We start from the raw sequence: 26,547 nt of genomic DNA, 5'->3' as shown, positions 1-26,547 counted from the left end.
AGACACATGTTGCCAAGTTCTTCCCGTACAACTAGGTTCGGACGCTGGAAGGAAGCTAAGCCCTCCAGACGTTCACAGACGTCACGCACTCAAAATTTAGATAATAGCGAAACAGAAGTACTGTTTAAGTGCAAATAGTGATTTAACCCATATGCGTCGTTGTAAAAAAACCTCTGCATAGCTCACATGAATTGTACACTGCGGCTTTTGAATTGGCGCTTCCCGACATTTAGACCTAGCTTTTGTTGCTGTTTTTTTCTCTATAAAAGTAGACGTCTTTTGTTGATTAAATTGCGTATAATTAGATGTTAAATTGGTGCTGGCAGTATAAATGTTAACGTATTTTTAGCAATAGCTATCTTCCGATCAAGTTCCGAGCTGTTCAAGTTCAATATTCCCAGAAAATGAAAAAATGTTTCCGTACGGGTCTGGCAAATGTTCGAGAGGATTGCCCTATGCAGCAATTGCGTACTACCGTCCCTGTTCATGCAAATCATAATTGAATATTATGTGCACCATAACTGCGAGAATTACACGAACAAAAAGCTTAATTTTTACATATATAATATACAAGTATTTACGTGAGACTTGTCACACACAAGTTTCAGTGGAGTACTAGCCAAACAGGTACAAAGCTTCCTTTTGTTTACTATTCCAAAGCTCTAAAGCTGGCTGGAAACTCTTATGTACCCTAAAATTATAGGTAAAAGCTCGCTTTGGAGGTAAACAATGCTAAAAACATTAGCGTTTAAACTGTCAGCTCTAACCTAATGTCTAGTTATATATGGCTTATGGATAAAAGAGGTAATTTTTAATCGTAAATTATCAGCTTCCTATTAATAAAAACAGTGGGATTGGTCAAGTAATCTAGCAAAAATACCTAACTCAGATTTATCAGCATATTGAATAGACGCAACTATGCGCTAATGTTTTCCCAAGACGTTCCTAAAAATGTTTCCATTCGCAGGCAGACGTTACAGTTAGTTCGTTTTTTGTAGTCAGGGTGTCGCAATGCAAGCGCTTAGTAAGGCAAACAGGAAAAAAGCAGGTTTCTAAGCCAGTTAAACTTCCTCTTAACTGGCACAACCTTAATTAACTTTCTTCCCCGTAAACCCAAGCATTATATATATATATATGTATATATATATATATATATATATAGCTACTGGTAGTAATCAACTTGCCTAGAATATCCATCAGGCAGATATGAACCCTTAGGTATAAAGAAAAATCCAGTAATTGAAATCGAGCAACACGATTTATTGACAGACCAAGTCAGACATTCACCGTACACGCCCATGGCTCTAGAGTTGCGTTATATTTTAACTTTCCCTTCAAGGACTGACTGTTTGTTTGTTCATCGTCGGCCTTTTTTCCCTGCGCAAAAAAACCGCAGTCGGTGATGAAGGCCCCCCATGGAAGACGGCCCCTTTAAAGTGTCTCAGGAGTACGAGAGGTAGGGTGAATTACTATAGAAGGACAAGATTGCTGTTTGACATCCTCTTTTGGTTGATATTTGCGAGATGTGCGCCTGTTTGTTGATCAGTGGGAAACAACGTGGACGTCATTTCCTCTTAGGTACATCTGCTCCCTCCTGTGACGTATCTTTACTAAGGGAATTACGATCTCGTATTTAATCTTTCGTTCTTCTTTTCTAGCGTGCTTGTCTAACTTACACCCCTTGAAGTTATTGTATTTGTCCGCTGCGTACTTGATAAGGTTGCATGGAGCCTTGTACCAAGCCTTTGTTCCATACGGGGCCCCGCGATTACCGACTCCGGTCTCCAGATGGCCATGTGACGCCTTCAGTGCGTACGTGTGTGTGTATACGTGTGTGTATTTCACTGTTTCATATCTAGCTTCTCCCTTTCCTCGTGGAAGGCGATGTTGTGCCTTGTTGAGCGTCGTTCCTGCTTCTTCTTCTTTTGCTGTTTGTTTATTCTCTTCGTCGTCAAAGTTCCGTCACTTAACCTATGTATCCGAATCACAGCCTAGAGGAGGGTAGTGTTCTCGGATACTCGGAGCGAGGTTACTGATGTTAAAATGTTGTTGTTTTTATGTGGTCTTTATTTATTTCGTTTTTCTTTTTTTCTGTTTGTTTCCATCGGCCTCTTCAGTCACCGAGCTTGCTTGCTCCTGTTTCACAACTAGTAAAAGTACACGTATTTGCTGTTTGGTTTTTGCTTCCACGTGTGGCGCCCGTGTGCGCCTATTCCTCTGTGTGTGTTCATGATAATACATCATGTATATTTTTTTACCTAGCTTGTTTTTACTTATGTATTAATATGTGTTTCTGTAAAACGTGCGCAATCTTTGTCAATCATTTAGCTGTTGATGTTTGTGTTTGTAGTGTCGCAATTATGCATTATGGTTACGTTCTTGTTATGTTGTTGTACCCATTGATATAGTAATTATTGTCATCATTATTGTTATCAGTGTGTTTATTTTATTCTCACTTATGATTGCTTCAAGATGCCGACGGATGTGGCCTTTGATGGCCGAAACACCCTTTGAACGGCTTGAGTTGTTCTAAAGTTGAGTAGATGTTAACGCCATCCCTCGTATCGTCGTCATCTCCACAATAATAATGTCGTTAATAGATATTTTTTCAATAAGCGTATTATAATAATAATATTCATACGTTCAGTGTCAAATCTTAATTACAAAAAAACAACGAAATTGTCACGCAAATGCTTCAGTTGTTCTAGCTGTTATAATAATTAGTTGGCTTTTCTTTTATTGTGGACGTTGACATTGTTTTCATTAACGGTTCGTCTGCTTTTTATCAGTTCATCATAAATATTTTCATTGGAATCGAACCAGTCGCCAAACGTACTTATATCCCGTCTCCGTACTAAGGCGCCGAAAAAAAAACAATGAATTGTGTATGTTTGTTGGTCACAACTGCAAATGGTCTGAAAAAAAGATAGCGATGATCACACTCATCATGTGATGAATATCGACCGTTTCTGTAGGTGTGTGTCTGTGTGTGTGTGTGTGTGTGTGCTGTGTGTGTGTGTGTGTGTGTGTGCTGTGTGTGTGTGTGTGTTTGTGGTGTGTGTCTGTGTCTGTATGTGAAACATATATGTTTTTTGGTACGGTACGAGAGAAGGAGTGGATGTATTGAATACAAAGAACATAGAAGGAGCAACCGGAATCGGTTACAGAAATGTTTCGTCATGATCATAATCGGCATGAAGAAAATCCTTGTGGTAATTCCATCATCTTCGATAGTATTTTATATGGGTAGAGAGATATTTACCATTTGATATTATAGTAGTCATAACGACAAAAATGATCATCTCCATTATCGCCGTTGTCAATAGCAGATTCACCGTACATTCATATGGAAGTCCCAGTTTTCGACCCGCTTGCCCCGTGATGTTAACGGTGAGTGTATTTGTATGTTAGAATCGAAGAATTCTTTGTCTCTGCTTCTTCAATAAGATATAAGATTAGATTAAAGACTCGTTTTTATTTCTAGAATAAATAACTCGTCGCTAGCAATAAGGATTAGTTTGATCGCTGGCAAGTGCGTGCCTTCCACACGGATTATATCCTCCTTTAGTATTTCTTACAATAATCGTAATTTTCTTCTTATCTCTTTGTCTATCTGTTATCATCAGTTTCTTACGCTACTACATCCGGCATGGCCGCGCACGTAGTGTGTTAATTTCGTCCGCGTTGCACTTTACCCAGTCACCTTTCTTTGCCTTCGCGTTAGGTGGGTTACTATTATTTATCCATCTCGCAGCTCTTTTTACACGTACACGTTACAATTTAGCAATATTTTGGTTTACTTCGCACACACTCGCTATTTCTCACGCACTTTTACACGCTTCCTTTCGCTCACACTTTCACTTCCTTGATTTATATATATATGTATGTATATATATATATATATATATATATATATATATATATATATGTATGTATATATATATATATATATATTACGTCCCAAGTTTGTGTGAAGGAGAACTAGTTAGTTTCGCATACTTTCGTTCAGAGAGCGACAAGGACACCATCTAAATATTGCTGAATTTCCTGTGTAGAGTATAATCTACTATACTTAATTGGGAATTATATTTTTCAGGACCAGCCGAATAGCGTGGGTTTCACTTCGGAGTCTCATGACTAACCCATTAAACAGCAGATAATATCAGTCGCTTTTTCGAATTAGTAAATGTTCAGCTCGGTGTCCTACACAATTTTTGTCACAGGAATAATTAGTTCTTCTTGTAATTAGTGTATCTCTTTTTTGTCACGAACCCTGATGACAGCTAATGTCCTGTATTTTTGTGTCACTGCAGCATGAATATGTGTAAATGTCTGTCGACATCACCTCTAATTGTCGTTTAGAATCTAAGACTCCTTCATATCGCACCGACTAAAGCCTAAACCCATAAAATTTCCCTGCGTTATCATCGTCCATCGTCATCTCCTAAGACATTTTGGCTTTTTTGTCAATTATTTTGTTTTGTTTTGTTGTGTTGCAAAGCGGACGAGGCTTGACCTTAGCTAAAAACTGCTCAGGTACCGCCTTGTCGCCCTAATGCCGAAGAATATTTGGCTGAATTTCATCATCGTCGTCGTCGTCGTCGTCGTCGTCGTCCTTCTATCCTTGATCACCGCGATTGCCTCCATTCTATCATGACCCTATAATCGACTGCCTTTTTCCATTCGCTTTGTCTATGATTACCTCATCAATTCCAAGCTCTTTACTCGTTCGCTCCATCGTTCTCAAATCCCGTCGTCATTGTATATATACGGTCAGTGTTGCTAGACCAACGATTATACCGTGCGCGAGTACATGCCCAGACTTCTACGAGCTGTGCATGCAACGCAATGCATGAAATGAGCGCTGAGCCCTAAGAATGCGCAGCTTCTCGACGTCGCCCCAACTCCCCGGCGATCGGCGTGGATCACACGCTGATCGCTAATACCCTGAAAGGGAAGGAGGTGACGAAATGATATGCCTGCATTTTATCGCGAAAGAAGGCAACCCTGTTCGGGGACGTTGCGCTCGTCTCCTTCCTAGAGATGGATGATATGTTCGTGTACGCATGTATATTAAATAAATTGCCCCGTGACGCTCCTCAGTACGTTGGAACAATACGCGATATGTTGAAAAAGTGCCGTCGGGCCTACTTGGCCGCCCATGTATCAACTGAATTGTTACACTCGAACACAATTATGCTTTTCGACTGCACACTTCCATCTTAATTTTGTTATATCACTATTATTATGCTACCGCTGTTGTTGATATCGATCGATTACTTTTCTAACTATTACCATAATCTTTTTGAGACAAGTAAGAAAGTTAACATCGACAATCACCATCTTCGTTTGACATAAGCCTTCGAAGTCTACGAGGATCAGTTGTTTGGGTAACATCGTAAGAACAGTTATATGGCGGGGCTGATCACGCATCCCGTTTGTCCACTTACTGCGTTCTCAGTTACGTCTGATCTACCAGCATTTTTTCCGAGGTCACAACGCTTATGCAACGCAATCAGTTATGTTTACCATCCTGTACTACGATTGGTTCAACCGTGGCGCTAGCTTCGCCGATGCTTATAGACATATCGTTAATAGTATTATTACAATATCATTACAAGTCCAGAGTATGATATATCACCTTGTGTATTCACATATGAATGATTTCTTAGGTATTATTATTGCCCGCACTAGTATTTCTGTTCGATTGACGTGCACGTTATGAAAACTTTTACGGTTGTTGAGTCAACGGCATTGTACCATAGAGCTATACCTCGATTTTCATGCCAATCACTATTATGTCCACAGGCGACACCGCTTGATTTCATTTGCGCGCCTGTATTTATTCTGTCTGCCCGCTTTTGTCGACGCATGCCCATCTGCGTATCTGTGGGCGCCATTTTTCGAATGAACAAAACATTTTGAGACGATTAAAGGAACTTGTCGCAATTTTAACGCTACCGCTTTCAACACGCGCTTGAAGTAATTTTTTTTGCTGCTGTTTATATAATTGTACACTTTTCACGGTGTTCGCTATTATTCTATTGCAGTATTTACTAACACCACACAGTAACAATATGCCTATCTTAATACAATGGCTTGAGCCATTAGTTCGAATATAATTGGGGCACGATTGATTCAAAGAACAACTACTAACTCACTCGTTATACGAATTCCTTGTTAGCTACTTCTAATCACAGCTTAACATAATTTTCTGCCCGTAAACATGTTCCTACGCTGCGTGGTGGCTTCTTCACATGCACTCTATAATATAACGGTACTGGCTGGGTGGCTGGATGGATAGATCGCCGGTTGAAAAATAATTATAATAGGAATAGTATGTGTATATATATGTATACTGTCTCGTCATACATATTGTAAATTCCTGTCCTTATTTTCCGAGCTTATGCTACTTTTCGAGTTGTGTTCCTTTCTTGCCCTTTATTATCGTCACTTCGATCAATATCAATCTATTTGCGTGGCTACGTGCATTTTGCGCACGACAGCACATCAGTAAGCACGGTGCTGCATCGTTATAATAATAACAACGGTAATTAATTAGAAACTGATCAAATAAATTATCAGTCGTTCGTATGACAGGTCTTCTTATCAATATTTCCACACGTATAGTCACCATCCTCGTCACGCTATTCACATAATCATGTCATATTATTGTCATCAGTTCATACATTTAAATATTTCATTCTTATTATAGACTTTGTAAATGCCCTGATCTCAGAAGAAAAGCTGACTAGAATAGGCTCGTAAGCGCGGGGGATGGTATTGCACCGGGGCAAAGAGTACAAGCTTATAATAGTTGTCATATAACGACCTACTGATACATGAGTTCCGTCAACCAGTTGTATTTGTTGCCTAGTAAATGTGAGGTTACGTCAAGAAGAACAATGATTTTGTCTGGCGGGTAGACGCGACACAGGGCATCCGAAGGATCGTTTCGCAAACGATCCCGTGAGGGTATCCGCTGACATCTATTCCGACATCGTCAAACTACGGGATAACAATAACTGAATATTAATAGAAATCGCTGGACGTATCAATGCTGGTTTGCCATTTAGAGAGAAGGGAGAGGCGGACACCGCCACACATCCCCGTAATCATCCGTTAGACATACTGTGGTTAACATACAGTGATACTGGCAGATAGTGACGATCTGGTGTCAGCTTGTATCAAGAACTGGGTCAGGGTGTGCGAAAGCAAGATGAAGCTAGGAGTTAAACAGGTGGCCAGGCGTAGTGACCGTGTCGCCAGGCGTAGTTACCGTGTCGCCGTTAGCCTAAGGTTCGATGCGTTTCAAGTTCACTAGATAGTATAGCGGTAGCTAGGAGTCAACAACAACTGCCTAAAGCATAATACAATAGTGCAATGAGCATATAGCAGCTTGCATATATATTTCATAGAAGGAGATAGCATAGGCCTTACAAAAGGTACATATAGGCATATTTGTAAATAATATGGGTAGTACACGGGGGAAAGCAGGATGCATACGGTAGTAGGATTGAATCGCCGTATCGTCGCCCGACAATGTCAAGGCCGCTGAGTCAACGACGTATTTTGCTACACTCTCTAGATCAATTATGGCAACAGCATTTGACTTTTCTAGGCAAACTTTATTTAGTCGAACGAGAAGCAAATGCGTTGAGCGTATACTACCGGAATCCTTTGAAGACAGCCACCAATACAAAATCTATCAGCGACCAGTGAACGCGACGCGGTCATATAGCACTGAGATTCTTGCAATCGCAATCTCTTCGGAGAGCAAATTATCGGCACACAGATTGGAGAATCTACCAGTGGCGATTATAATCGATTATAATTAGCTCTTTTATGTCATCAATTATATTTTAAGCGTACTTCTTTATATGATCACCGTATTAAGCTTGAGTATCTTTGTCATCAATCAATATAATCATCATCGCAATGTAAAAGATTAGAGCACGTCCATCTCCCCGCGCCACGTTGAGACTATCCACTAGATCACAGAATTGTTACAGACATATAATTATGTTCTTTTGTTTCATTTCCCTGTGCTTCCTTTCGCTTTTTATTACTTTTTTTTTCAGTTCCGCATCATCTTCGCCCCAGTTCCGTTTCAACTACTTTCGTTCTTCACTGTTATTATTATTAGCCTTTTGCTTTTACGTCGCCGCCGCCGCCGCCGCCGCCGCCGCCGCCGCCGCCGCTGTCTTTCATGCGTAGTCAGTTGATACACGGTATTTCCGTTTGCGACTCTTCTCCATTTTTTGTTGTCGTTAATAAAGCTTCAAATATTTCCCATTGGACTCCGGTTGTGGTTCGTTTCATTTCGGTTGCGGCTAATATTGTTATCATTGCACTTGTTCCTCCGCTGTTTGTTTGCTGTTATTATTGTTCTCTTCGTGGTTTTTGGGTTGGGGTTGATATTGCTGCTAATCGCCTACGGTCAACGGTCCACGGCGATACTCTGATTATTATCGTCGAGAGCAACAATAACGAGAGAGTGGCTTCCCGTGACGGCCTCGTACCTTGCATGAGTCGCATTGCATCGCCACATCACATTATACATTGTATGGGTCTAGAAAAGAAAATGTACAGATGATCCAACGTTTTAGAAAGTTGAGAGGAGATGTCTGTGTCTGATGGTAACCGTAGTGATATTGATCCTCGTTAAATGTCGCCAAGTCCGTCCTCACTGTCACGAGGTACTCGCACGTTTCGTCCGACTCCCAATTTTGCCGTCGTAGGTTTTTTAGCTAGAAATAGGCAAAAAACAAAAAAAAAACGACAAATGAAGACTAGCTCGAGAACAGCCGCAGGCCGGCACGGACAACAGCTTCTCGACCCACATGCGGTACATGTAGCTTCAGTTACTAAAACCCAATGATTTTGCCATCTTCAGCACTGCCTATGTACTTTCGAAACGCCTAACGTCTAACTAAACTGGGTTCAATGTCAGTTGATCAGAGTGTGAACACGCGACATAGATCGCCTCAGAAAATCGTCACTGTAGACGCATGACCACCCCAGAAGCAAGAGCTTCATTTCCCGGTGGATCACCCTTTCCTCTGTGTAACACACTTTTCTTTACTCATCTCTATGCAGTATGGCATTTTTGCCCCTATGCAAGACTCGTTGTTATGATACAGATGTAATCTTTATCGAATCAGTTCGGTGCCAGGGACTACCTTGCGCGTGTCACGCATATATTCGCAATGTATTACATTTTATCTACCTATCTCTATCTATTTATAAAGCGAATTCTAATTGGCAAAGGGCGCAAGAGAATGAAAAACAAGGTGTGGAAAGATCGAAAATCATAAATTTCTCGAATTTCGACGATCGGCACAAAGTATGCACTTTTACTAAAACGAGCAGCAGCAGCAGCAGCAGCACGCTTCAACGACATCCATTGAACGACAGTTGGATATGCGTGCTATTATTCTGCTAGGACCGCGCCTAGAGCACCTGTACGAACGCACATTTTTGCCGTAGACATCCTTAAGGGCGAACTTACTTGATGGGAGCAACCGCGGCTGCGGCGGCCATATTTTTCCAGATGAGAGGTAATTGCGCATTTTGAATGCTGCAAGATTCAAAACATAACAAGCATAATGGAATCAATTATTAGCACTTATATTTTTATACGTATCGAATTTAATAGCGTACATACGACTGAATCTAGGTATCCAGTCGTACACCTATCCTGTATAATGTTGAAATTAAATTGTGTCTAGTTAAAAACGTGTCCTCAGGACCGCGGTACATGCGGAACCATGAACGACAGCGACAGTACCAACAGACACCGATTGCTCTGGAATGGTAAAACTCACCTGGGGTCCCTAAATATATGCAATATAAAAGAATACAACAAGCAGTGGTAGAATTAGAGAATACGCTATTGTGACAGATGTCTGATCTGTTGTTTCTGACGGGATGTACTTTGGCTTGTCCATAGCGGGAATGAGACAAGTTAGAAATACATGGTTGACATTAGTTGAATCTGCTTTCCTGAGGGACTGATGTCTTCTCTCATGAACTTGTAGCAAACGCAAGGGCCAGAAGCCTTTCACGGTGAAAACCTTCAACATCAATCACGAATCGGCACAAATGCCTCCAAAGAAACATGTATGCTGATCTGCGAGATGAATTCGCCCTGAAGGCACTCAACAGATCTGTCTACTCGTATGAAGCTCTACTGTGTTGCAAATAGCGTTCACGTCTTGCCGTAGGAATGGTCTGAAATTGTTCATTCGATTTGCCTGTCGCTCATTTAGTATTCCATCAGTTTCTTTTTTACTGGATACTGTTATGTAGGCGGCCATTCGACCTAATCATCGGTATCACACTTCACGAACGTGACATGGCCGTCCACAGTTTCAAGACGCCTCGATTTACCTATGCCTTAACAAACACAGAGTGTCCTGTTATCAACACGCAGTTCTCAAAAAATAGTTTCTTCCGACAGTCGAATGAATAGAGCCGCTATCAAACCCTTACAGCGTTGCATATAACACTCACAGTAATTCAACGAATAAACACAACTTAGCTTAGATTCCACCTTGATAATACTTTATTAGAAATATTAACTGTAAATAGCATTTGACTATATAATAATAATAATAATAATAATATTTTTAGTAATATTAATATAATAATCGCTCAAAATTTTTGGCGTTTTATTTCTTGATCTATTTTTTCCGTCTATTTAAGTTTTGCGTTCTGTTGTGTCTGCTTTTCCTGTTGTTATTGTTCCATCTCATTTTATGAGGCGACAGTCGACGAGTCGTCGTATATTTCTTATTGAGACAGATATTGACGCTGTTGAAGATTGTTTCATATGATAAATCCAGCATTACGGGCAAACATGATCATAGGCAGTCGCGCACGCATACACTAACTGCTATCCATATTATTAAACAGACTAGCTCGTAGAATAGCGTAACGAATAATACGACAGAGTGTTGAAAATAAAAGGCTTAATCCTTTTCGTCACGGCGACACGTGTTGCGTCGATTCCCGCAGAAACCACCGGCCCATTTCAGTTGATCGATAATAGCACAGTTCAATATTTAATATAAATAAATGATCTGATAGAGTTACATGCAGTTCTACCGCCGAACAGAAATCTCATCGCAAACACAATCGCTATAGAAACAACACCGCGTGCTCGGTCCCGCCGTGATCGTGTACAACGCTCATCATCACACTGCGATAGATGGGCGGCATCTGGGCCAACAAGATCGAATTGAGCCGAGCTTGACTACCTGCTTTCACCGTTTCCCAGCACAATAATCACATAGTAGCTTCCCTAGTCCCATCATTACCATAACTAGCGGATGATATGTTTCGTTTTTAGTGCAATCAACTATTAACCATCTTATACACGGCTTGTATCAATCATCAGTTGTCTCTCATCGATCACATCATCATTGTTATCAATATTCCAATGTTTTTTGTCGTTTTCACACAGCAAAAGACTGAAGGTAGAATTTATTCCTTAATTTCTTGTGCCGCCTTTTTCCTTACTGTACAGATCCGTCTGGTGTCTCGTTAAGAACCGCCTGTTTCCCTATCGAGTCGACGGGACCTGTTTGTCTACTGCTAGGTCGACTACCCTCCCACTCTGCGCTCGTCCATCAATAATTTTCCTCGATATGTTTACCGCTTCAACAGCGGCCCACGATCGTGTTTTTACGCGGCGCAACCGGGTGCGACGAACTGCATCTAGAAGGCGAATATTTCCCTTCTTTGCACGCTGTTACTATATCGGCTACTCTGCTACCCAGCCGAGCATGTACGTTTGCGATTTGTAAGGTTATTTGCACGCCTCTCATGTATATTGTTAGCTTACTCCTGCTTCTGTTGCTGCCGTGGCGACTTCGTCTCAGTGTGCTTGTTTACTAACTGGTTTGCTGTTATTGTTTTTGTAAATTTGGTAATGCTTTCCTATAATTAGTATCATTATTGCCAATAATAACAACAAGTTTTTCTAAGGTGTCCAACAAACACGTGATTTGTTGCGCGTTTTCGTCATGATAACAGAATAGCCATATCAGTGCAATGCAATTGAGATTGACGATGACCCACTAATGATCATTCCATCGGCTGACGACCACAATAGATATTAATGTTTATAATAGTTGTTATTATATTGCAAGTTTGTTATTGTTGTGACACGCGCGGCGGTGTATTTCGCCGTAGGAGTGACGGGCTGAACCGAGTTTCCGTCGGCGCCGTCCCTGAGGTACGTCAAGAAACTGTCGCGGAAATGTACCTATCACTACCCTTACTTGACGCCTCTTACTGCAGGATAGATCGCTTGAGGGACCTACCTATAGTAGCTTTAACCATCTTCGAGCCATTCCCGTGTTCGGGTTGATAATCGCCTTTTTCTACTTTGTTAGAGTCCTAACAGAGGCCAGACGAAAAATCTGGTTAGGTTTTCGTTAGGTTGCAGCGGTATCGGTAATCGGCGCCTGCAAGGGGGTATTAGCAATCGGAACTGCCGCTAAGGGCGACTTTCCACGGTTTCTTCTCATCAGCAATGCTTTTATTCGTTTTTTTTTTGTTTCCCTCTATTCAGTTTCTGTAGACGTTCCGTTCGGGCGAGGCCACTCGGCGGAAATGAATGACGTCTCTCCCTACCCTGAGCACCGCCAAGTTCAAAATACGAAGAGATATATTCATCATAAATCTACTACTGGAGGAATCTTTAAATACGTAATACCCCACGGCCTCAAGTAACCGCAGTGGGTTCATCTTTAGAATGACGTTTTGTGTGTTATTAATCATTTTACTATCAGATGGCATGTATGTGATGTTTGTGTCAGGTTGTGTCTGTGTATGTTTGTATATGTCTACGTGAGTGTGTGTGTGTGTGTGTGTGTGTGTGTGTGTGTTTGTGGTGTGTGTCTGTGTCTGTATGTGAAACATATATGTTTTTTGGTACGGTACGAGAGAAGGAGTGGATGTATTGAATACAAAGAACATAGAAGGAGCAACCGGAATCGGTTACAGAAATGTTTCGTCATGATCATAATCGGCATGAAGAAAATCCTTGTGGTAATTCCATCATCTTCGATAGTATTTTATATGGGTAGAGAGATATTTACCATTTGATATTATAGTAGTCATAACGACAAAAATGATCATCTCCATTATCGCCGTTGTCAATAGCAGATTCACCGTACATTCATATGGAAGTCCCAGTTTTCGACCCGCTTGCCCCGTGATGTTAACGGTGAGTGTATTTGTATGTTAGAATCGAAGAATTCTTTGTCTCTGCTTCTTCAATAAGATATAAGATTAGATTAAAGACTCGTTTTTATTTCTAGAATAAATAACTCGTCGCTAGCAATAAGGATTAGTTTGATCGCTGGCAAGTGCGTGCCTTCCACACGGATTATATCCTCCTTTAGTATTTCTTACAATAATCGTAATTTTCTTCTTATCTCTTTGTCTATCTGTTATCATCAGTTTCTTACGCTACTACATCCGGCATGGCCGCGCACGTAGTGTGTTAATTTCGTCCGCGTTGCACTTTACCCAGTCACCTTTCTTTGCCTTCGCGTTAGGTGGGTTACTATTATTTATCCATCTCGCAGCTCTTTTTACACGTACACGTTACAATTTAGCAATATTTTGGTTTACTTCGCACACACTCGCTATTTCTCACGCACTTTTACACGCTTCCTTTCGCTCACACTTTCACTTCCTTGATTTATATATATATGTATGTATATATATATATATATATATATATATATATATATATATATGTATGTATATATATATATATATATATTACGTCCCAAGTTTGTGTGAAGGAGAACTAGTTAGTTTCGCATACTTTCGTTCAGAGAGCGACAAGGACACCATCTAAATATTGCTGAATTTCCTGTGTAGAGTATAATCTACTATACTTAATTGGGAATTATATTTTTCAGGACCAGCCGAATAGCGTGGGTTTCACTTCGGAGTCTCATGACTAACCCATTAAACAGCAGATAATATCAGTCGCTTTTTCGAATTAGTAAATGTTCAGCTCGGTGTCCTACACAATTTTTGTCACAGGAATAATTAGTTCTTCTTGTAATTAGTGTATCTCTTTTTTGTCACGAACCCTGATGACAGCTAATGTCCTGTATTTTTGTGTCACTGCAGCATGAATATGTGTAAATGTCTGTCGACATCACCTCTAATTGTCGTTTAGAATCTAAGACTCCTTCATATCGCACCGACTAAAGCCTAAACCCATAAAATTTCCCTGCGTTATCATCGTCCATCGTCATCTCCTAAGACATTTTGGCTTTTTTGTCAATTATTTTGTTTTGTTTTGTTGTGTTGCAAAGCGGACGAGGCTTGACCTTAGCTAAAAACTGCTCAGGTACCGCCTTGTCGCCCTAATGCCGAAGAATATTTGGCTGAATTTCATCATCGTCGTCGTCGTCGTCGTCGTCGTCGTCCTTCTATCCTTGATCACCGCGATTGCCTCCATTCTATCATGACCCTATAATCGACTGCCTTTTTCCATTCGCTTTGTCTATGATTACCTCATCAATTCCAAGCTCTTTACTCGTTCGCTCCATCGTTCTCAAATCCCGTCGTCATTGTATATATACGGTCAGTGTTGCTAGACCAACGATTATACCGTGCGCGAGTACATGCCCAGACTTCTACGAGCTGTGCATGCAACGCAATGCATGAAATGAGCGCTGAGCCCTAAGAATGCGCAGCTTCTCGACGTCGCCCCAACTCCCCGGCGATCGGCGTGGATCACACGCTGATCGCTAATACCCTGAAAGGGAAGGAGGTGACGAAATGATATGCCTGCATTTTATCGCGAAAGAAGGCAACCCTGTTCGGGGACGTTGCGCTCGTCTCCTTCCTAGAGATGGATGATATGTTCGTGTACGCATGTATATTAAATAAATTGCCCCGTGACGCTCCTCAGTACGTTGGAACAATACGCGATATGTTGAAAAAGTGCCGTCGGGCCTACTTGGCCGCCCATGTATCAACTGAATTGTTACACTCGAACACAATTATGCTTTTCGACTGCACACTTCCATCTTAATTTTGTTATATCACTATTATTATGCTACCGCTGTTGTTGATATCGATCGATTACTTTTCTAACTATTACCATAATCTTTTTGAGACAAGTAAGAAAGTTAACATCGACAATCACCATCTTCGTTTGACATAAGCCTTCGAAGTCTACGAGGATCAGTTGTTTGGGTAACATCGTAAGAACAGTTATATGGCGGGGCTGATCACGCATCCCGTTTGTCCACTTACTGCGTTCTCAGTTACGTCTGATCTACCAGCATTTTTTCCGAGGTCACAACGCTTATGCAACGCAATCAGTTATGTTTACCATCCTGTACTACGATTGGTTCAACCGTGGCGCTAGCTTCGCCGATGCTTATAGACATATCGTTAATAGTATTATTACAATATCATTACAAGTCCAGAGTATGATATATCACCTTGTGTATTCACATATGAATGATTTCTTAGGTATTATTATTGCCCGCACTAGTATTTCTGTTCGATTGACGTGCACGTTATGAAAACTTTTACGGTTGTTGAGTCAACGGCATTGTACCATAGAGCTATACCTCGATTTTCATGCCAATCACTATTATGTCCACAGGCGACACCGCTTGATTTCATTTGCGCGCCTGTATTTATTCTGTCTGCCCGCTTTTGTCGACGCATGCCCATCTGCGTATCTGTGGGCGCCATTTTTCGAATGAACAAAACATTTTGAGACGATTAAAGGAACTTGTCGCAATTTTAACGCTACCGCTTTCAACACGCGCTTGAAGTAATTTTTTTTGCTGCTGTTTATATAATTGTACACTTTTCACGGTGTTCGCTATTATTCTATTGCAGTATTTACTAACACCACACAGTAACAATATGCCTATCTTAATACAATGGCTTGAGCCATTAGTTCGAATATAATTGGGGCACGATTGATTCAAAGAACAACTACTAACTCACTCGTTATACGAATTCCTTGTTAGCTACTTCTAATCACAGCTTAACATAATTTTCTGCCCGTAAACATGTTCCTACGCTGCGTGGTGGCTTCTTCACATGCACTCTATAATATAACGGTACTGGCTGGGTGGCTGGATGGATAGATCGCCGGTTGAAAAATAATTATAATAGGAATAGTATGTGTATATATATGTATACTGTCTCGTCATACATATTGTAAATTCCTGTCCTTATTTTCCGAGCTTATGCTACTTTTCGAGTTGTGTTCCTTTCTTGCCCTTTATTATCGTCACTTCGATCAATATCAATCTATTTGCGTGGCTACGTGCATTTTGCGCACGACAGCACATCAGTAAGCACGGTGCTGCATCGTTATAATAATAACAACGGTAATTAATTAGAAACTGATCAAATAAATTATCAGTCGTTCGTATGACAGGTCTTCTTATCAATATTTCCACACGTATAGTCACCATCCTCGTCACGCTATTCACATAATCATGTCATATTATTGTCATCAGTTCATACATTTAAATATTTCATTCTTATTATAGACTTTGTAAATGCCCTGATCTCAGAAGAAAAGCTGACTAGAATAGGCTCGTAAGCGCGGGGGATGGTATTGCACCGGGGCAAAGAGTACAAGCTTATAATAGTTGTCATATAACGACCTACTGATACATGAGTTCCGTCAACCAGTTGTATTTGTTGCCTAGTAAATGTGAGGTTACGTCAAGAAGAACAATGATTTTGTCTGGCGGGTAGACGCGACACAGGGCATCCGAAGGATCGTTTCGCAAACGATCCCGTGAGGGTATCCGCTGACATCTATTCCGACATCGTCAAACTACGGGATAACAATAACTGAATATTAATAGAAATCGCTGGACGTATCAATGCTGGTTTGCCATTTAGAGAGAAGGGAGAGGCGGACACCGCCACACATCCCCGTAATCATCCGTTAGACATACTGTGGTTAACATACAGTGATACTGGCAGATAGTGACGATCTGGTGTCAGCTTGTATCAAGAACTGGGTCAGGGTGTGCGAAAGCAAGATGAAGCTAGGAGTTAAACAGGTGGCCAGGCGTAGTGACCGTGTCGCCAGGCGTAGTTACCGTGTCGCCGTTAGCCTAAGGTTCGATGCGTTTCAAGTTCACTAGATAGTATAGCGGTAGCTAGGAGTCAACAACAACTGCCTAAAGCATAATACAATAGTGCAATGAGCATATAGCAGCTTGCATATATATTTCATAGAAGGAGATAGCATAGGCCTTACAAAAGGTACATATAGGCATATTTGTAAATAATATGGGTAGTACACGGGGGAAAGCAGGATGCATACGGTAGTAGGATTGAATCGCCGTATCGTCGCCCGACAATGTCAAGGCCGCTGAGTCAACGACGTATTTTGCTACACTCTCTAGATCAATTATGGCAACAGCATTTGACTTTTCTAGGCAAACTTTATTTAGTCGAACGAGAAGCAAATGCGTTGAGCGTATACTACCGGAATCCTTTGAAGACAGCCACCAATACAAAATCTATCAGCGACCAGTGAACGCGACGCGGTCATATAGCACTGAGATTCTTGCAATCGCAATCTCTTCGGAGAGCAAATTATCGGCACACAGATTGGAGAATCTACCAGTGGCGATTATAATCGATTATAATTAGCTCTTTTATGTCATCAATTATATTTTAAGCGTACTTCTTTATATGATCACCGTATTAAGCTTGAGTATCTTTGTCATCAATCAATATAATCATCATCGCAATGTAAAAGATTAGAGCACGTCCATCTCCCCGCGCCACGTTGAGACTATCCACTAGATCACAGAATTGTTACAGACATATAATTATGTTCTTTTGTTTCATTTCCCTGTGCTTCCTTTCGCTTTTTATTACTTTTTTTTTCAGTTCCGCATCATCTTCGCCCCAGTTCCGTTTCAACTACTTTCGTTCTTCACTGTTATTATTATTAGCCTTTTGCTTTTACGTCGCCGCCGCCGCCGCCGCCGCCGCCGCCGCCGCCGCCGCTGTCTTTCATGCGTAGTCAGTTGATACACGGTATTTCCGTTTGCGACTCTTCTCCATTTTTTGTTGTCGTTAATAAAGCTTCAAATATTTCCCATTGGACTCCGGTTGTGGTTCGTTTCATTTCGGTTGCGGCTAATATTGTTATCATTGCACTTGTTCCTCCGCTGTTTGTTTGCTGTTATTATTGTTCTCTTCGTGGTTTTTGGGTTGGGGTTGATATTGCTGCTAATCGCCTACGGTCAACGGTCCACGGCGATACTCTGATTATTATCGTCGAGAGCAACAATAACGAGAGAGTGGCTTCCCGTGACGGCCTCGTACCTTGCATGAGTCGCATTGCATCGCCACATCACATTATACATTGTATGGGTCTAGAAAAGAAAATGTACAGATGATCCAACGTTTTAGAAAGTTGAGAGGAGATGTCTGTGTCTGATGGTAACCGTAGTGATATTGATCCTCGTTAAATGTCGCCAAGTCCGTCCTCACTGTCACGAGGTACTCGCACGTTTCGTCCGACTCCCAATTTTGCCGTCGTAGGTTTTTTAGCTAGAAATAGGCAAAAAACAAAAAAAAAACGACAAATGAAGACTAGCTCGAGAACAGCCGCAGGCCGGCACGGACAACAGCTTCTCGACCCACATGCGGTACATGTAGCTTCAGTTACTAAAACCCAATGATTTTGCCATCTTCAGCACTGCCTATGTACTTTCGAAACGCCTAACGTCTAACTAAACTGGGTTCAATGTCAGTTGATCAGAGTGTGAACACGCGACATAGATCGCCTCAGAAAATCGTCACTGTAGACGCATGACCACCCCAGAAGCAAGAGCTTCATTTCCCGGTGGATCACCCTTTCCTCTGTGTAACACACTTTTCTTTACTCATCTCTATGCAGTATGGCATTTTTGCCCCTATGCAAGACTCGTTGTTATGATACAGATGTAATCTTTATCGAATCAGTTCGGTGCCAGGGACTACCTTGCGCGTGTCACGCATATATTCGCAATGTATTACATTTTATCTACCTATCTCTATCTATTTATAAAGCGAATTCTAATTGGCAAAGGGCGCAAGAGAATGAAAAACAAGGTGTGGAAAGATCGAAAATCATAAATTTCTCGAATTTCGACGATCGGCACAAAGTATGCACTTTTACTAAAACGAGCAGCAGCAGCAGCAGCAGCACGCTTCAACGACATCCATTGAACGACAGTTGGATATGCGTGCTATTATTCTGCTAGGACCGCGCCTAGAGCACCTGTACGAACGCACATTTTTGCCGTAGACATCCTTAAGGGCGAACTTACTTGATGGGAGCAACCGCGGCTGCGGCGGCCATATTTTTCCAGATGAGAGGTAATTGCGCATTTTGAATGCTGCAAGATTCAAAACATAACAAGCATAATGGAATCAATTATTAGCACTTATATTTTTATACGTATCGAATTTAATAGCGTACATACGACTGAATCTAGGTATCCAGTCGTACACCTATCCTGTATAATGTTGAAATTAAATTGTGTCTAGTTAAAAACGTGTCCTCAGGACCGCGGTACATGCGGAACCATGAACGACAGCGACAGTACCAACAGACACCGATTGCTCTGGAATGGTAAAACTCACCTGGGGTCCCTAAATATATGCAATATAAAAGAATACAACAAGCAGTGGTAGAATTAGAGAATACGCTATTGTGACAGATGTCTGATCTGTTGTTTCTGACGGGATGTACTTTGGCTTGTCCATAGCGGGAATGAGACAAGTTAGAAATACATGGTTGACATTAGTTGAATCTGCTTTCCTGAGGGACTGATGTCTTCTCTCATGAACTTGTAGCAAACGCAAGGGCCAGAAGCCTTTCACGGTGAAAACCTTCAACATCAATCACGAATCGGCACAAATGCCTCCAAAGAAACATGTATGCTGATCTGCGAGATGAATTCGCCCTGAAGGCACTCAACAGATCTGTCTACTCGTATGAAGCTCTACTGTGTTGCAAATAGCGTTCACGTCTTGCCGTAGGAATGGTCTGAAATTGTTCATTCGATTTGCCTGTCGCTCATTTAGTATTCCATCAGTTTCTTTTTTACTGGATACTGTTATGTAGGCGGCCATTCGACCTAATCATCGGTATCACACTTCACGAACGTGACATGGCCGTCCACAGTTTCAAGACGCCTCGATTTACCTATGTGTGTGTGTGTGTGTGTGTGTGTGTGTGTGTGTGTGTGTGTGTGTGTGTGTGTGTGTGTGTGTGTGTGTGTGTGTGTGTGTGTGGTATGTGTGTGTGTGTGCGTATGTCTACGTGTGTGTGTGTGTGCGTATGTCTACGTGTGTGTGTGTGTGCGTATGTCTACGTGTCTGTGTGTGTGCGTATGTCTACGTGTGTGTGTATGTCTACATGTGTGTGTATATATGCATGTGTGTACATGAGTTTATATGTGTGTAAGTATGTACGTGTGTTTCTGTATGTGTGTATCTATGTACGTATATCTGTGTGTTTGTCTCCGTCTGTCTGTCTGTCTGCGTGCATGTCCGTGTGTATGGATGTGAGTGTCTATCTGTCAACGTGTGTGTGTGTGTGTGTGTGTGTGTGTGTCTCTCTCTATGTAATTGAGTGTGATAAGAGCCAAAAATGAGCTTTCTTCGTCGTCTTACTAATCGCTTTCAACACTTCTCCTTCATGCGGGCAAGCGCTATCGGGCTAAGTATCCCATGCAATCATTATGCATTAAAATTACAGTAATAGCAATAATAATATCCTTGATTCTATCATCACCATTGTCATCATCGTTACTAACATCGTTCAAAATGTGTAGTTGGTTTATGAGTACAGATTCGTCATTTTGTTGTTGTTGTTGTTGTTGTTATTGTTGTTGTTGTTGTTATTGTTGTTGCAGCTGTTCTGTTCGATTGGATCTTCCGGTTTCAACTCTCTACAGTACTATCATTTGGTCATTAGTCATTAGTATTGTTATCGTCAGTTATATATCGTTCAATTGAATCATACCTAGAATATTTGGTTCCACGAATGATTTTCAAAAAAACCCGCCGTTTAACCGCGTCAGTGCCACACTTCTTAATGTCAACACGGTTATGCCTCTTTATCCCTGGTCCTTCCTCACACACGCTACGTTATCTGTCTAGTTGTAACATAGATATGCTCTCTTGCCAGTTCATATAGGGATAGCTGACTGGAGGTAGGATTTAACGCTAATGTACAAATTACATCACCACTATCATCATTAGTGGCATATATTTGCCAGACCGTCCTACGCTCACGTCGTTTATTTACTCTTCTTACTTGCAGCTCTGTTTTTTATCATTGGTCGACACCCACCATTATATTCAACAATAGCGATGCGCTATAATAGACCGAGATTATGAATAGGGGCAATACAATAAGAATAATCCCTGATTAACACGGTAGGCAACCGCCGCAAAGCAGCGCGCGGAGGCCGTTGCAAGGAGGTAAAGAACGTGTATAGAATGAAGATAATGGATGGAAAAACTCGTATACCAGGTGTGACAACAACAGATTTCAGGGCACGCAATTCTGAAATACACGTGCGTGCGTGGTGTTACAATGTGCACAGATTATATATATATATAGTCTGAGACATACACATGCAAGTGTATAACTCTATTTTAGTAAGTAAGCTGTTATTTGCTATTGAACTGCAACACCTAAAAATACGCTGCTAATAGACTTATTGTTTATTCTCTGGCCTCCATAAAATTGGGATAGTATAGCCACTTATGAGATTACATAGAGCAGACGACCTCTGTTACTCTGTCGCTCATTGCTGTTGACAACTAAAGGATGATATTTTACGCTTCGGTTAACGGCGGGCCATCCCTTGACTAGAGGTTTAGGATTAGCATGTCGTTCCAAGACGCCAGCCTCGAACCCTCGATAAAACATTAGACTAACGCTACAATAATCCAAAAAATACTAACAGAAATAACATCCTTCTTATTTCTCCTTTTAATTCCACTGACTACTATTACTATCGTCGTGAGCGGCAAGAGACAGATCCTACCGTTTTGATGCTTGGGGAAGCCAAATGACATTATGAGCTGGCGAACAAGTCGGAATAAATAGTATGTATTTTTTTTTCTTTTATAATCATTTTCTTCAACTCCTTTTACCTGTATATGCCAGACATGAACGTATACCGTTCAAATCACAAGCTGCTAATTATTGTGTGCATGAAAATTAATTGAATTTCTGTAAAAAGTATGAATGTCTACTTTATTTTGGTGGTGCAGATACGTCTACGTGTGTCCATGTGTGTCTTTGTTTATATATGTCTGTATTTCTATATGTAACACTTCTATAACTATTTCAGGCAGAAAGGACTTTAGCTGTCTCCTGGTCATCGATGCCATATTTGCTTCAAGAATACCAGTTACAGCTGCAACATAAGCATCATTTGACCTATCAGACCCATTTAACAAAAGTAGCTAGACTGGTTACAAAGAGATACGGCGTAGGCCGTATTCGGGGTCGCCATCGACTGAAAGGCACAATGACTATAAATAATTCTAATACATTGGTAGCAATAGTACCAATAATAATCATCCTACAAAATGAACCCCTCTGCACTACAAAGAGAGATAAGCTTCTAAATGATTGCGTATAAAATAATATCTAAGTTGAAACTGACAATAAGCTACGATTGCACGGTGACAGGAGTCACCAACACACAAACTACTTCTTTATTCTCGAGAAGTAGCTCCTCGTCTGTTTGCCTGATCTGGTTTGTTCCTGTCGAGACTGACCATATCCTTCATACGGATAATGTTCAGTTATATGTTATGACCATATCGACTGAATGGGAGAAAGGAGAAGCAAAAACAGGATTGCAGAATAGGAAATCTGGCATGATCATTTAGCTCGTTCTATACCTCGCGCTCTTTCGGCATTTTCTTTTCTATTTCAAGTTCTTTCAGAAGTAATAATAATGATGAGAATAAAATGATCATTACTTCTCATTTTAGTGGATGTATCGTGATCGTGATGCACGTTCTTATTACCTGCACGTTTGCGGTGCACGCGGTGTAATGTATGGCGTGTATATATAAATATTTAAATGTTACTATGTAATTAGGGTGGTGAAAGTTTTTCGTGATAACGAAAATTCACAATGACAGTATATATTATTACTGTGTATATATATATATATATATATATATATATATATATATATATACGTATGTGTATAATCGAAATAATGATTATAATAACAGCTAGTGCTGGTTGCTGTATATGCGTCATGTTGTTGATTATAGACCCACATTTTCAGCAGCATATCTGATATATATGTATATGTATATATATATATCGTCTTCTTAGGCTTTCTCCTTACAATCTTTCATTACTGCAATCATTTCTAAGCAGTTTCATTATATAATGATAATAATGAACTCGTAAGTAACGCTGATTCGGCTAGGAGGGGCGGATCTGTTACACAATTCTTTGGCTTGGCGGTCATTTAAATAACCAGTAGTTCGCTCTGCTGGCGGCAATGCAAAAACAGTATTCATATACAGATGAACAAATCGACTCTAGGCCCGTTTGCTCAGGCTCGGTCCTTATCTCCCAGCAGCTTACAACTTTTAGTGCTTCCTTTGTTTTTTGTTTTGCCATTCTCCTATGTCATCCTCTGATGCATCACACCTGTTTTTAATATAGCTTTACTCTCCTTTTTTATATGGTCGTACATTTTCTTTCATCTTGCTTACGATAGAAGTTTGTTACCGTTAAAATCTGTTCGCTAAAAGTCCGCCCCTCTCCCGCCTGGCTGAATCTTCTCTATCGGCTGTACCCTCTTCCCCTTTTGAATTCAATTATACCGTCTGCTACCGCTGATCTGTATATAATATACCTTTATAAACGTCGCACTCGCTGATTCTACAGCTTCTTCTTTAAGCAGCAGTTTGTTCTCCCATACTTGGTTGCCTCAGCTCTATCTGGCGACGTTGTCTAGCTTTAATGCCATCATTTAGCGATATTTGAACATCGTCTGCACAATAATAATAGTAGTAATAATAATTATAAAACCGTATTTTTTTCTCTCTCGTTTTCCTCATTGGCTTGACTCTGCCTTAACTGTGCAAGACTGAGGAGGCATTGCTGATGTTGCGACCGTGTCGCTCATTTCATTCATATCTGTATTAAAGAATAAGCGAGAGCGGTGGTTCCGTGTCTTACATATTTGAGGTCTGTGGATAATTATTTTTACTGAACAATACCATTCCTAATCCATCTGTGTCGTTCTCTCGTTTTCTTTTCCTGACTTGTCGATCCTACACTTTCTTCTTACACGTACGCGTTACAGATTCATCCGTATCAGCGCATGAATTCGTAGCTTATGTTAGCCGCCAGCTGAGGCCCCTGAATTAGACAATCGTTACTTCTACACCTGAGACTCGCGGTTTGTATTTTGTTTGCGTCTTTTGGAGACGAGCTTCTTCGCTTGATGATCATCCTATCATTACCATGGCCTGTGAGCCAAAGCCGTTACGCATTCATATCTGCCTTGAGCGCCTTCTCTCCCATGTGCAGTTAGTGTTATCACTGATGAGGAATTACAATCTTTTTTCTTAGGGCTACGCTTGCGATAGTAGGAAGGCTCCGGCGGGACGCAAAAATGCGGTGATTGGGGCACGTTCTACGATTACACAGTGACGTCTGCACATACGCAAAAAATGATCAGCGCGACCTCTTCCTCGCCCTGAACAAAGTAGGTCGAATGCAGGATTCGGTGTTAGGTTAAAGCAGCAAGATTGTACTTAGCCGATTTCGCAGTTGTAATTGTAACGGGAGCATTTAGTAGGGCGCAAACTTGACCGAGCCCCCGTTGCGTCCAAGGCCACCCTGGGCGCCAAGGGGCGAAGACGGTTTCGACCCGCCTTTAGACTTGCCGCCCAAGCCGCTGGACATCTGCGCCGGCAGGCCGCTTGCCAAGTTGGCCGTGCTGCTCAACTGCATAAGAATGCCAGCCGTTGGATCAGCCAAGGTTCGTGCTAGCTCCATGCTGCAGCATTGTCGATATTTAAAACGATTTTCGACAGTTCGAATGGCGTCAAAGCAATTTGTCCAGAAACCGGCGAACGGAGCCACAGTTATCGCATGTAATAGGTGGGGTTGATAAAGCGGTGGTTATTTTCCGCAAGGCAGGTTGTTAATCGTACAATTGTTCAGCGAAGTTTGAACATTTGGAGCCCGATTGACATAACGGCGCATAAATAAACCACAATTATCGCCGTATACAGTAGAGATCAATGTACAATCCAATCGTTTACATCGCCGGTTTACAAACACAATATGGTATGGTCACACAAACACAGGATTCATCCATCATGCCGATGCGCGGAGCAGCATCGTCGCGATGAATGATGGTTTGTTATAGATCAACAGCACATATACCGTGCGTGTACGTGTGCCGAGTAGTGTGCGCAATAGATGTAAATGTGGTCAAATCAATCGATGGTCATTAATAGAGAAAGAATTAATTGACCGATTCAGAAACAGACACAGGGCGAGCGGGCGGGCGGGCGGGCGGGCGGGCGAGCGAGCGGGTCGAATTTGGTAGTGGTCGATATATTGGACGGTTGGTTGCAGCGAGTGATCGAGGAGCCACGGCAAAGTCGGGAAATATCAGGGAGCAGAGACGAATTAGGCATCCTTACGAGGTCAGGTTGGATGGTTGATTGATCGATTGAGTGATTGGATGAGTCGTATCATCATCATCATCATCGTCGCATGCCATAGGTGGTTGTGGTTGTAATGGTAGTGGTTGATTGATCGGGAATGTCGGTTGTGGGGGATGCAGGAGTCGGAAGGTCGAAGGTTGTTGATCGTTTGTTGGCGAGAAGGTTGATTGGGTTGAATGTGGTTGAACGAGGTTGGTTGCGTTGGGTTGATTGAATTTTGAGGATAGTTGATTGATTGGTGATTGTGCCGGTGATTGCAGTGCCACGTTGGTTGATTTTGATTGGTTGGTTGTGTTGGGGATGGAGAGCACGTGGAGCAGCGGGGCAGGAACAGGCAGACAAGGAAATGGAAAGGCTTTGCTTAGTAAATCAATCAATTATATCAATGAAATCAATAAATCAGTAGCGATCATCGATCAGTCACTCAATGAGAAAACGGTTTAAGAGTTGTTGATTTGTTTACGTAACGCCAACAACATCAACAACAACAGCAGCAGCAGCAGCAACAATAGCAGTGACACTAACAACAACAACTAGCGAATAATGACGAGACGAACAACATCGACGACGAGAACATTTAAAAGAATAGCACCAATCGTACTTCCGTTTTTTGCACTATAAAAAAAAGCACGGTACTAGCATGACAAAGTGATTGATGGTTCGTTCGCTTATTCGCGCACATCACACTCGTAAAATGGCAAATATGAACAATAATTACACTAATGACAGTAAAAGTAATAATGCGATTCATATAGAAAAAAAAAAAGAATATAT

The 26,547-nt window shown here is 41.3% G+C and overlaps 1 protein-coding gene across 16 annotated transcripts in view; it reads right to left on the bottom strand.

The window, feature by feature from the left end:
- Positions 1-1,239: 1,239 nt before the first annotated feature.
- LOC111252786 (poly(rC)-binding protein 3-like) overlaps positions 1,240-26,547 on the bottom strand; it is an 82,652-nt gene continuing 57,344 nt past the window's right edge. For 14 of the 16 annotated variants that reach the window (XM_086977476.1, XM_086977471.1, XM_086977480.1 and 11 more), the window contains one exon: positions 21,746-25,094. In XM_086977476.1, coding sequence (XP_086833602.1) covers positions 24,887-25,094 — 208 coding nt within the window. In that variant the 3' untranslated portion in view covers positions 21,746-24,886. The other 2 variants (XR_015319159.1, XM_086977469.1) reach the window with 2 other exon arrangements.

The sequence above is a fragment of the Varroa destructor genome, unplaced genomic scaffold, assembly GCF_002443255.2.
Source record: "Varroa destructor unplaced genomic scaffold, Vdes_3.0 BEIS01000001.1, whole genome shotgun sequence".
NCBI classification, from domain to species: Eukaryota; Metazoa; Arthropoda; class Arachnida; order Mesostigmata; family Varroidae; genus Varroa; species Varroa destructor.
The sequence above is the reverse complement of the archived record's forward strand: the minus strand, read 5'-3'. Positions and strand labels throughout refer to the sequence as shown.